Source organism: Nelumbo nucifera, chromosome 5 (genome assembly GCF_055504915.1).
Source record: "Nelumbo nucifera cultivar China Antique chromosome 5, China Antique-T2T, whole genome shotgun sequence".
NCBI lineage: Eukaryota > Viridiplantae > Streptophyta > Magnoliopsida > Proteales > Nelumbonaceae > Nelumbo > Nelumbo nucifera.
This window is the reverse complement of record NC_142653.1, coordinates 46,245,278-46,258,608: the sequence shown is the minus strand read 5'-3', so window position 1 is coordinate 46,258,608 and position 13,331 is coordinate 46,245,278. Positions and strand designations below refer to the sequence as shown.

Here is a 13,331-nt window from a genome sequence, read left to right as displayed (position 1 = left end):
GTTCTTATCAAGAGGGGTTTCTGCAAGCTATCTGGCTGATATGCAGCTAACGCCACCAGATCCGGATTCTGGATCATTTTTTATTTATTTCTTTTATTTCCTTTGTTGATTCCAATACTTTATTAAATTCTGATTTTTATTTATTGTCTTGTTTAAATTCAAAACATTTAATTTCCGCAATAATAGATTTTATTTTCATATTTTCTGTCATTCCCGATTGCATTCTCTTGTTCGGACCTAAGTATATATTAATTTTTCACTTGCTTCCCTGTGGATACGACCTGTTCTCACCCATTTACTACGTTAGTAGTTGTTTGAGAAGCGGTAAAATTATAAATGTTTAAACTGGTGTTTCAGGGTGTTTAACGATGCGCTTCCGAACACACCAATTGGCAGGTGCACTTGACCAGTGCACCCACGGATGCACATAACATAGAGTCTCAATTGAAGGTGAGCTATTAATTCTCGTCTCTCTCCGCCCGTCTTTGTTCCTTCTTGAGACGAATCCTCTCTGTATTATTAGAGGTTGTCGTTTTCTAAACTTCATAGGGCTTCAAATGTATTCAACGTTAGGAGATTGATTGAGATCCAATGCTATCATGGACTCACCTTCAAAAAGGGTTGACTTGCAGAGGGCAGCACACCAGGAAAACTCGTGGGACGTTGAAGGTTAAGAGGGTTCCTGTAGCAGGAAAGCATGAAAGCAAAAAACCACATTTTGCCAATGAATTTGGTCCCAACAAAACATTTTTGGCATGACATTTTAGGTGGGAACAGGTTCTTTTGGAGCGGGAACGCACGATGCGTTCCCGGTTTTTTTTTTGGAGTGACTTGAATAGTGATCACATCTCCTATCCACAGGGGGCCGCCCCACAACGCCCCACGGCACATCCCCACCGTGTATTGGGAACATCTCCCAATGATAGTACCAGTCCCAATGATGTCATCATCAGGAGATGTTCCCAATACACGATCGGGATGTGTTGTGGGGTGGAGATGTGAACTCACCAAGATGTCACTTTGCAGGAAGGACAAATTTGGGAACACACGGTTCCTAGTTCCCACGACATCGTTGTTGTGAATATGTGTGCTAGTTCCTCATGTGGGTTAATTCCTACAACCAAAGGACTTCCAACCTCTTATATAGCTTTGACCAAGCTGCATGGGTTGTTCTTGCAATCAATCCTTCACGTTTTTCCACCGCGCAACTAAGAGTCCATTACTCCTTGCAATTGGTCCTTTGCTCTGTAATTTCTTTTTGCTTTCAACAACCTAGACTAATCTCAAGATTCAATAGCATACCCAAATTCTATTTCTGTTTCTTTAGGATAGAAACTTGCTCTTGAGGCTGCGTTTGGAAACAATGCAAATGACATTTATGCATTGACATTTGCACTTTGGTTCACTTTTGCCTGTGTTTGGCAATATTACATTTATGCATTGAAAAATGGCAGACCAATGCATGTTTACATTGATAATAAGATGTAAAAGTACATCAATAAAAACAAAGTAAATTTGCATTCAAGTAGGATTTTGATAAAATAAAGCATATGCTTTATTGGAATTCATGTTTGCATCCATTGTAGCTAAAAGTCTGTTTGGTAAGGAGATAAATTTGTCAATGCAAAGCTAACCCAATTTTGCAATTTATATGAACCGTTTTACACTCTACATATTTGCATCATTTCCAAACGCAGCCTAAGGAACAAATTGCCAAACACTAATGTTATTCCCCAGGAACCAGAAGTTCCATTCTTGTTTTGAAACAACAATTTCTCCCAGGAACGATGCCAAACGGAACTGAAGCTGTTTTCTTTGGACCCTCAACTCAAATTAGGTTATCGAGGATTGGTTTACTTGGTTATCAAGGATTGGTTTATTGGAGACTTGGAAACCTACCTCCAGAGACATGCTAGAGACCTGGAGACCTTACCTCTAGAGACCCATTGGAACCTGGAGACCTACCTCCAAAGACCTACTAGAGACCTGGAACCTACCTCCAGAGACCTACTAGAGACCTAAAGACCTACCTCTAGAGGGAGACCTAGAGACCTACCTTCGCCAACCTGGAGACATACCTTCGGAGACCTATTGGAGACTTGATGACCTACCTTTGGAGACCTACTAGAGACATGGCGATCTACCTCCGTCGACCTGGTGACCTATCTCCAAAGACACATGGCATCCGAGTGACACCTCGACATTGAGTAAGCAGATCACCCCAGTAGGTCGGCTAGTAGCACCTCGCCTATGGTCGACCTAAAGTACCTCGGCCTGGCCGACCTAAAGGACCTCCGCTTAAGGAGCGACCTCTGGTGAGGGCAGATTTGGTCCTCCAGTCACGTCATGACACATGGCATCTTGGAACAGCTGGATGACACATGGACACCACCTAAGTGATGATTTGGAGTTCCAGATCGCAGTTCGTCTTCTCTCCTAGCGACTTCGACCACAACTTAGGTCGGCTAGGAACACCTCGTCATTGGCCGATGTGACCTCGATGTGAGGAGCGACCTCCCTCGAGGGCTTGCCGACCTAACTGAGGTCCATGAGGTGACTTGCGAGTTGCGCTTGCCGACAAATTTAGTATGCATATCCCGACACTCCCAAGTTTCTCGAAAGTTGGCCCACGTACCGAGTGTTCCAGAGGATGGTCAACGTGCGTGGCAGTTACCTCTGAAAATTTCGGACAGGTTAGGCGACCTCCCGAAAATCTCGGATGTAGCACATGAAGCCCACACCAAACAAAGCCTATATAAAGGCACCAACCCCAATGACATAGAGAGGTACGCGCGATTTCACTAGCTTAGTTACACTCATGTATTCAACTCACAATCATAATATAGTACTAACTTAAGCATCAGAGTGCCCACCCCAGGTAAAGCAACCCAGGCACTCTGACATTGATTCCTTATAGGCTTCTCTAAAGAGCTACCCAGCTCGACAATCAACCTAGCTCGGCACCTGATCTACCCCCCAACTTGGCCTAGTCAGCTCGGCATCCAAGTCTTCATCCGGCAAAAATCCTCCACTCTGGCTTCTAAGTCATCAGCCACCAATAAGTAGCCAAATGACTAGAGAGCAGTTAGATTGCACACCACTAATCAGCATCCGAGTCACCAGCCAGCTGGGGGCTACCAAAAACCAGCATCATCAATTGGCACTGTCTGTGGGAAACGCTACAAGAAGCTAAGTTCTCGCCTTCTAAAAGGATAAGTCCTCATCTTCTAGAAAGCTAAAGATCTCACCTATTAAAAATTTAAGTTTTCACTCTCTAATTTCAATTTTTTTTTGAACTCAAAGGCATTTTTGAGCAGCACCAACATCTAGAACGAATATCAATTACTGGGGGGTAAAGACATCCGTGATGAACCTTGAGGACTCCCCTGTGACAATCAGACAAGTTCAGGCCGAACTCAACATTCCTAGTGCCTCAGATAGATACCCCACTACCGCATGTGAAGCCCTCTCCCACGGTAGAGCCATCAGCGGTTCCCGCCGGGATTGAAGCTCAATGGGAGAAGCTCGATGTAGACAGCAGCAGAACGATCTCAACTCATCCTCAACAGCAGTCAGCCAGAGCGAGGCCTCACCAGCCCCATGTCGGGAGGTCGCCTCTACAAGCCGAGTCCTTCGTAGCTCCCGTAGTAGTCGATAGCTAGTGGACTGCATGGACGACCTTGCAGGTCAAGCCCTCCAAGGCTCCAACGCAAGCTGGTGACCTAGAGTCGGTAGTGCTGCTCCCGCAGGTCGAGCTCCCAGTGGCCTCTTGTAGAAATGGATGACCGGCGTCACAACGAGGCTGATGTAGTGCAGCCATGGCCCCGAGTTGCCAACTCACACCCACAACAACATTATGTATCGGCCTTCGCAGAGGGGCAGAACGCGTACACAACAGTCTCATAAGCACATGCCCAGAAAGATAATCCAATGGGATGACGTAGTAGCAGTCATATGAGAAGTTACTACAGAATAACCACCCACTTAGGCGGAAAGGTCAGGTTGCATGTCGGCTAAATAATGTTAAGGAGAGTAGACCATGAGTCGCTCCCAGAGCCTAAGGGCTGAGATGCTAAGCTGATAAAAGACCTTGGCACCACATGAGACCCAGTTGCCTCTTCGGTGTGGGCAAGGATAAGGAGAGTGGACCACGACTCACTCCCAGAGCCTAAGGGCTAAGGTACCGAGCTGATAAAAGGCCTCAGCACCACATAAGACCCAACCGCCTCTTTTGCATGGGCAAAATAAAAAGCAGTTCGCATTCAACACGAGAAAGAGAACAAAGGAAAGACTAGTTCGCCCTCAGCACCATGATGGATGCAAACTTGGTCGATCTCTTCACTTCAGTTTCAGGCTCCGCGTCGAACTCACAGGCTACTCTTTTGAGAACCAGTTCGAGTGACACTACGTCATAGTCTACCTAGGTGGAGCGACCTAATAAAGTAGTCACGCGGTTAGAAACCCTTCTTGAGGACGGCATGAGGAGCTCCGCTCTTGAGGTAATAGGTCGGATTGCAGAACCCCTTGATGGTTGCATCCCTAATAAGGTAAATGTCCTTGGGATACCTGCTTCACCTCTCTTCGAGCGGATGCGTCTGCTCTCATAACTCGAAAATCAAGGCGGCGAGGTCTTGTGTAAGGCTACAAACACTTGAACTCTTCCGACCTGAGAAGCAAATTGGATTGATGCATACGACTATGAGCTCATCAAATAGTCATTCTGGCCAAAAGAAATGATCTACTCCTTTCACCGAGCTGCCCTCAGCTCGGGAATAGGGGGCAATTGATGAGGGCAGATTTGGCCCTCTAGTCACGTCGTGACACATGGCATCTTGGAACAGTTGGATGACACATGAACACCACCTAAGCGATGATTTAGAGTCCCAGATCGCGGTTCGTCTTTGCTCTGACCTAGCAACTTCGACCACAACTGAGGTCGGCTAAGAGCACCTTGTCTAGGGCCGACTTGTAGCACCTCGTCACTGGCCAATGTGACCTCGACATGAGGAACGGCCTCCCTCGAGGGCTTGCTAACCTGACTGAGGTCCAAGAGGTGACTTGCGAGTTGTGCTCGCCAACAAATTCGGTATGCATATCCTGACACTCCCAAGTTTCTCGAAAGTTGCCCCACGTACCGAGTGTTCCGAAGGATGGTCAATGTGCGTAGCGGTTACCTCTGGGGATCTTGGACAGGTTAGGCGACCTCCCAGAAATCTTGGATGCAATACATGAAGCCCATGCTAAACAAAGCCTATATAAAGGCACCAACCCCAATGACACAGAGAGGTACATGCGATTACTTGCTCACTAACTTAGTTACACTCAAGTATTCAACTCGTAACCATAATATAGTACTAACTTAAGCATCGGAGTGCCCAACCCGGGCACTCTGACATTGATTCCTTACAGGTTTCTCTGAAGAGCTACCCAGCTCGGCACCCGATCTACCCCCCAACTTGGCCTAGTCAGCTCGACATCCATGTCTTCATCCGACAAAAATCCTTCACTTTGGCCTTTGAGTCATCAGCCACCAAGAAGTAGCCAGACGACTAGAGAACAGTCGGATTGCACACTACTAATCAGTATCCGAATCACCAGCCGGGGGCTGCCAAAATCAGCATCATCAACCTCCTTTGAAGATCGACCGAGCTAAGTAGGGTATAAGTGATGACCGTCTATGGGAACAGTCAGATCGCGCGACATCAATTGGCACTGTCTATGAAAAACCAATACAAAAGCTAAGTTCTCACCCATTCTCTGAGCTTCAAGTAATGCCATCCTCTAACAAACAACAACAATGCTTAGATCAAAGGAACCCCCTATGGGGCAGAATCAAAATGATTAGCCTAGACAAGTTCTCCCAGTTAGGTGGGTAAATAACTTTCCCACCTAAGGGAAAAGTTGCCAACACTTGAATGGGACAAAATATGTCCATCTTAATAATGAATTTTTATGGCTAAAATGGTCATTACCTTATTTACATGAGAAATAAAAGAAAATGGGTAAATGCACTTACCCGGATAAGTGTTTCCCAAGAAAAACTTATCCAAGTAAATGTATTTACATGGACAAGTAACTTACTAAAAAATGAACGAGGCCTAAGTGTTTGTTTTTGTTACTACCACTTTTTCTAGAGCTATTCTTTTTGCAAGTTCTTGGGGGTTTAGATGTCAAAATAATGTTTTTGGGTCAGTTTTTCGAATTAATTTTGACTTTTGAATTCTTTACATAATTATGCAGAAAAGGAAAAGTTTCTTTGTAGCGTGACCATTGCCTTTTATCATATTTGGAGGATTAGAAATGATTTGATTTTTCTTCTTTTTTCTGGTAAGAGATATAATTTTTCTTATTGCCAAAAGGTCTTTGAATTGGGTATTGCATCGTATGTAGAGCTTTTGAGAAAAAAACAAGAATAGTATGACTGATTTTGTGGCAGACAATCATTTATCAAGGGTGTATGAAAGCATTTCTTGGTCATATTTATCCTTTTTGGACAATATTAAGTATTTAGCAACTAAATTTAACACTATCAAGTTTAGTCATGTATATAGACAGTTTAACCAAACTGCTCGTAAAGTAACTCAGCATGCAAAATTTGTGGGAGGTATAGTCCAACATCATAGTTAGATGTTTGTACTACCAGTGTTTGATCCAGCCAGTTTAACCATTGACCCATTTGATTTGGTCATCGGGTTGATTGGGGTGATTTTTTGTTTTGTAAATTTAGGTAACTTTTCGAGATTTATGCATTTCAAGCGCCTTGCCCCATTATTTTTGTAGAAAAAAAAATCTTTTTTGGCCTCAAATCGCAATTTTTAATATTTTTATAAATAAAAAATAAAAACTGAATTAAAAATTAAAAATTAAATATAAAATAATGCATATATCATATCTAAAACATAATTATACATTGTTTATTGATAAAATATGTATTTATACACACACATGTATATATAAATGCTGATGTGGCACGATCTGACCCATTCAACATAGAGGCAAAAATGGTTCAGCCTCCAGGTCAGTTTTTAAAACACCGTGTACTTAGTTAACACTTTTGTTTATTTAGTCTTAAAAAAAAAAAAACTAATCTTTTATTCATTATTACCTACAATTTATGTTATCATATTTTTTAGTAATAATTTTATCATATGCATTTCCTGCCATAAGGGGTATTCTATTTCATGGTTTGTTTATTAATCAAACTAACAATTTTGTATTTTTAATCATTTATAAAAAATGTTAACTTATTTGTTCTTTGCTCATTCTTATGCTCCCATGTCTTCCCAATTTGCTACTAATATCTTTTTTTTTTTAATAACAAATTTGCTACTAATATATGCAGCTATTGTCAAAGTTCCTTGCATGTGCTCTGTCCTTTCAATATAGATAAGGTTGTTCCAGTGGCATAAAGAAACTAGAGTTCTTCCAGGGTAGAAATATATGGTGCATGAAAAGAATTATTTTTGTTATTAATCTTTTATAGGCTATTGTTATGATATCTCCCATGGTTTGATGGAAAATGTAAATGTTATGGCTTAAAAGATTGACTTAGCAATTAAACACAGTCTACAGCACAATTCCTACAAGTGAGACATAAGAAACACATAGTGTTTGAGGAAGGCGCCAACTGCCTCAGTTGGTAAGGTCTCTGGCTGGTTGTAGTGGAAACTTGTGACCAGTTCCCACTTTCACCCAGGTTAGGGGGCAATGGCCAATGCTTATGGAGGATGGGCAAGAACCAAGTTTAACTTACATTTGTATGAAAAGTACATATGGACCTATTATAATTTATAAATTTATATTATAATTCATGATAATTTGTATAAAATGTTTAGGTGTAAACCCAAAATATACATAAATACACAAATACAAATCAATGTGCATAATGCATCCAAGATTAAATAATATTTTATACATGTGATTGGTGAACCTATTGCAAATTAGTAGTGTATAAATATTGAATAACTAAATTTATAATTTCTACATTGGATCCAGAAAGCATAAAGGCATAAACCAAGTAAACATAGTATTTAAGATATTCGTTTCTTAAATATGTTTACAGGTATTAATATATAATTTTTGTATTATATTTTAATCAAATTTAAAAACATACAAGTTTTATATGTAGTTAAATCCATTCAATCTGTATCTGCCAGGTATTTATGTATGACAACTCTAAGTCTAAAGGCTTTGAGCGAAAGAAAAAGTCTAAAGGCTAAGATTTGTTGGTTTAACATAATTATAGTACTCATAGAGGTTTATAACTTTTCCCAACCTGGTCCAACCCATACTTTCAAGTTAGGTTGGATTTGGTTAGGGTTGACTGAATGTGGTGAGGTTATGTTAGTGTAGGTGCTTCAACACCTCAGGGTGGGATTAAATTGACCTCAACGCTGACAGTCTGACCAAATCCGGCTCAACTTTTACCCTATGTTCAATCAATACTAAAGGATAAAGGTGGAATATAGCCGACATATTGGGTTTCAATAAGTGTACAATGCCCTTGTATCAAAACTCAAAATCCAATGAATCTGGATCTGCTGTTAACAGGACTCTGCACATTGCTGTTAACATTATATGGTGCCACCATCTGTCCCTAACACAAGGGACATTTCACATGTGAGGAACCAACAGCACTGTTTTTCATGAATGCTTCTCAGATCTAGACATGTATGCCCTCGTGTTAGGGAAAAATGGCAGCACCATATAATGTTAAATATTGAATCCATACTGACAATGTTAATTTCAGTAAGCTTCCCACTCGATCTGTTTAGGGAACCTTTTTTTCCCTCTTAATTCCTCAAACTGAATGAATATGAAACTTTGTTGAACAGATTAAAGCGGTAACTTGAACCATTTATTCTACCCATGTAACCAATCTCAAATGATTAAGATGATCCAATGGAAATTAGATTCAAAAGTGTCCAAATGAAGAAACATTTTAGGAAAGAACTTGACTCTTTCTCCGTTGGCATTTTTTATATAGCATGAAGAGTACAGAGAAAGGTTTCCAAAAGCACCCACTAAGTAACATTAAATACTAGATAATCTTCCTCTAAACCTAGCAAACCTCCTATGCTGAAGATGTTCCTCCACTTTTTTTTTTCCTTTCCTTACCACTGCAGTGACTTAGATACTGCAATAACAGAACCTTTTTGGCTTGTAGCAGATGAGACTGGTACTACAGTCCCAGTCTTGTTGTTTGATGCCTGTCGTTTGGTTGATCCCATTGCTCGGAATATATTGACACATATTGAATTGCCTATTCCATGGCAGAACTCAAAGCTGCAGGCATCACCTTCAAGTAAACGATTTGCTTTAGAAAATTCACCCCACCCATCTGACAGAACAACACGACCATCTCTCCTGAAACAGACTTTCACTGGCCATGGCCTCCCTTGAGGATCCCAAAGCAGAACCATTTTCACCTTGCTTGCAAGGCAAAACTGTCTTGCCACAGCACTTGGAATCGTCTATCATCCAATACAAAAGCAAAAAAAGTGAGAAAAAACATACTGAAAGCAGGATTTTTATTTGTCAACAATGAGTGGGTGAATTGGACCCATTTCCTTATTTATGGAACACCTTCCCAACCCCATTTGATTAGAGCCAGGGCCTTGTTTGTTGTCCCAAGCCCTTATCTATGGGTGATCAGGTTGTAGGCTTGTAGCCATTGACATACCTGATACCTCTTCTGGTTGATCTAGAGGATTCAGGTATAGATTTTAATGAATTTTCTGTCTTTTGTTATAACTTCTCTGGAAAAATAAAAATATAGAACAGAGTAGTTCTACAATTATGCTTGTATCTAAAAATAAATATACTTCAAATTTGCAAAGTCAAAATCAGGAATTTGTAGCATCTTCGAATATGAAATGCTTCCCTTCTTCCAAATCGTTTTTCCTTATTTCATTTTTTAAACAAGGGATTGGCTCATTAGGCTGAACATTCAAATGAATCTGGATATTAATTAGGATAAGAAACTGACCATGTAATATCTTCTAGAGTTTCTCCAAACTCCAATAAAATATGGAAACTCTGTTTTGTATGAACAGGCAGCTTCAAACCCTCCATTTCTTCCATTCTTGATAATAGGCTTTCTGTTTGGCTTGACACATCCACCTTCAAATATGATGCAAAGTCATATTTTACTAAAAAGAACTAAACTTTTACCGTAAAAGAAGTACCTGTTTCCTTGGTGACTTTGGGCATCATTTTGCCTTGCTTTCCATTCGTTGGGTGGGAAACACTTGTGCTCTGAATCTGGGCTACAGGTGGTAAAGGCATTTGTTTCTCACAAGCACTTCGGTCGTATATCTTAACACTGAACTTTGAATTGCCATGGTAGCTGAAAACTAAAAGGTCTCCAACCACCAAATCATGATGTTTCACAAAGCTCTGCCAACCCTTTTGGAAATAGAATCTTTTCTCAATCTTTTTCACAGTTACAGGCCAACATTTTCCGGTCGGACTTCTAATGATGGATCTTCTGGGCACTGATCTATTGAAATGCTTGATAAAAGGTGGTGGTATCTGCTACAAAATTAAAAGTCGTTCGGCCAAAAGAAGAAATGGTAAATCTAAGCGTAGAGTAGAATGAAGAACAAAGCAGCACCAGAAAGGGTAAAGGAACTAGACATGTTCAGATAAACTGGAGAATGGAGACTAAAGAACTTCTGCTTGATATTCTTACCAGCAATTTGGAGTAGTGAGAGGGGAGCAAGACCTTGAAAAAGGAAGGCCTCTTGCGTCGAGAACACTTTGTAGTATTACCCAGTTGGGTTGAGCACCGATACTTGGTCATCATCTCCGGCTTTAACAGGGTGGTTATTCTTCGAAGCACAGAGATCAGGGAAAGACTAGTTAACTAGTTAGAAAACCTCAGCCTCCTCCTCGTCCTCCTCCTCGTCCTCTATCATCTGAACTCTGAAGGGTGATTTGCTGTGACCGATGAGACTTAAACGCAGCATTTTTAGGCGACTTGAAGCTTACTCAGGAGCCCAAAGTCCAATGAAGCTTGATGCCTCAACGAACGAGGCAACGAGCCACATCTCTCTCCGTATCCGTATTTATATTAGGGATGCAAACACTTTCGCTGTGGCAGAGATTCTTTACCCATTAAAAAAAATGAATCCACTGCAATGGCTCAAGTGGTGTCCAAACTTTAAAATGCGATGATTCGAACTTTCAATATATAATAATTCAGTATCCAAATTTCAAAATATAACAATTCAGTATTTTTCATTAATGATATTTGAAAAGTCAAAAATTTCTTAAGAATGTCATCTACTTCTCTTTATCAATCATCCAAATATTAACAATAAAATGAATAGTCTCAAATTCTATATTCTTCTAATTCAATTTTTTGTCACATTTGGATGGTTGATAAAGAGAATTAGATGGCATTTGAAGGGCATTTTTGACTTTTCAAATGTCACTTAATGGCTGATTAATGGACTGGTTAACGACAAATACTGGATTGTCACATTTTGAAAGCTTGAGTATTGGATTGTCACATTTTAAAGTTCAAGGATCAAATTGTCACTCGAGCCAAAGTAGAAGGTACTGATCGGGAATTTTCCCCTTTATAACACACACACACACACACACACACACTCTCTCTCTCTCTAACATCATGGACGACATGGGATTTGGTCCTTACGAGGCCGTGCTAACATTGTTCGCACGGTAAAGTATTAATCCACAGTCGTAAAAGGTTGTGCGAATGGTGTGAGCACTGAAGCACCCAACTCGAGCTTGATTCAAGTTAAAGATTTGAGCTCGAATTCGGTTCGAGTCAAAAGCTCGTAAATTCAAATCGAACCCAACTCAAGCTCAAATGTGACTTAAATGTTTTATAAAAATAAAAAAAATTATATATATATATATATATAACTTTTTATTTGATATTTAAAAAACTAAGAATTATAATAGTTAATTATTATTATATATATAAGCAAAATTATTATATATATAGCAATACAATCCACATTACCTATCTTCCCCTTGCTCCATTACCCCCAACCCATTGGGTTCTCTCCCTTCCCATTGGGTTCTCTCCCCCCCACAACTCAAGTCTCTCACTTTCTATAACAACCTAACTTCTCTCCTTAATTAGCTCAATAGATGTTTTATCATCTCCATCACTTCTATCTCTAATTCCCCTCTATTCTCTTCACGTTCCCATAAAAATAGGATCATAATTTATTAAGATTTGGTTTTCCAAACAAACAATATTTATATATATAGACGTGATTTCAAACAAAGAGAGGGAAATAAGGGGAATTCAATGTTTCTTATATATTCATGGCATCTTCCATTATTGTTAAATAATCTATTCTTAAATAATAGTCTATTGTTAAATAATCCATTAGTTATGAAAATTATTAAAAATTTCTAAAAAAATATTCTACCAAAAATTATGAAATAATTATTTCATAAATAATCCATTATTTAACAAATGTTTAATAATTTAATAATCTATCAGAAATTAATAAACAATTCATTATTTAATGATTTTTGTTATTAATAAATGTTCAAAATTTCAATGTTTAGTGTAATTACATTAATCATTGTAATTTAATAAAATTTCATTAAATTTTACAATAATAATATATTGATAAAAGATATTACTAATTAGCATAATTTACTAATTTCTATAAAATTAATAATTATAGTTAATAATTATCAAATAATTTAGGGAAACTCTTTAACTAATAATCCATAATTATTTTTTAAACAAGTAATTAAAAATTAAGAAATTAATCTATGAAAAGATATTCTCAATTGGCAAATCAAGACCGTAATCAGTCCAATTCTTGATGTAAATTAAGAGAAATGAGAGAAAGAGTGTGGGTTAACTTGAGTTGTGGCCCCACTCAACTATTTATATTAAAATTAAAATATAAAACAATAATTACACTAATGCCCCTACTGCTTAGAAATAACTAATAGCATTAGTGGGGACCCCAATAAATAAAATAACTGACAACAATATATTAGCACTAATTATTGCTCTACATCTCTCCATTCTCCAGAACTATTTAAATAATAATCCATTATGATTATCCAACTAAATAATTATTAAAAATTTTAAAAAAATTAAATTAAGAAATTAATCTATAGAAATTGTTTCATAATTTTTTAAATAAAAATACATTATTATTATTTTAGTAAATAAATATTAAATAATTTAGGAAAATTATTAAGTCTATCCACACCGATCTAGACCACTTGATTGACTTCGATCATACCTAGTTTTACATTAATTAACAACAAATGGTTTACTTTTAATTAAAAATACTGTAATGTACTACAACTACATTACTTTA

General features: G+C 38.7%; 1 protein-coding gene across 2 annotated transcripts; it reads right to left on the bottom strand.

Moving 5' to 3' along the window:
• Positions 1-8,885: 8,885 nt before the first annotated feature.
• LOC104589321 (putative B3 domain-containing protein Os03g0621600) lies at positions 8,886-11,143 on the bottom strand. 2 transcript variants are annotated; one of them, XM_010247595.3, is made up of 4 exons: positions 10,694-11,143; positions 10,188-10,536; positions 9,989-10,122; positions 8,886-9,473 (listed from the first exon to the last, which is right to left on the bottom strand). In XM_010247595.3, exons 1-4 carry the CDS (start codon positions 10,805-10,807, stop codon positions 9,114-9,116), a joined length of 957 nt encoding a protein of 318 aa, XP_010245897.1. In that variant the 5' UTR covers positions 10,808-11,143; the 3' UTR covers positions 8,886-9,113. The 2 variants fall into 2 exon arrangements, with proteins under 2 accessions (XP_010245897.1, XP_010245898.1); XM_010247596.3 differs by having other exon boundaries at positions 10,188-10,533; positions 10,694-11,142.
• Between the last annotated feature and the right edge of the window lie 2,188 nt (positions 11,144-13,331).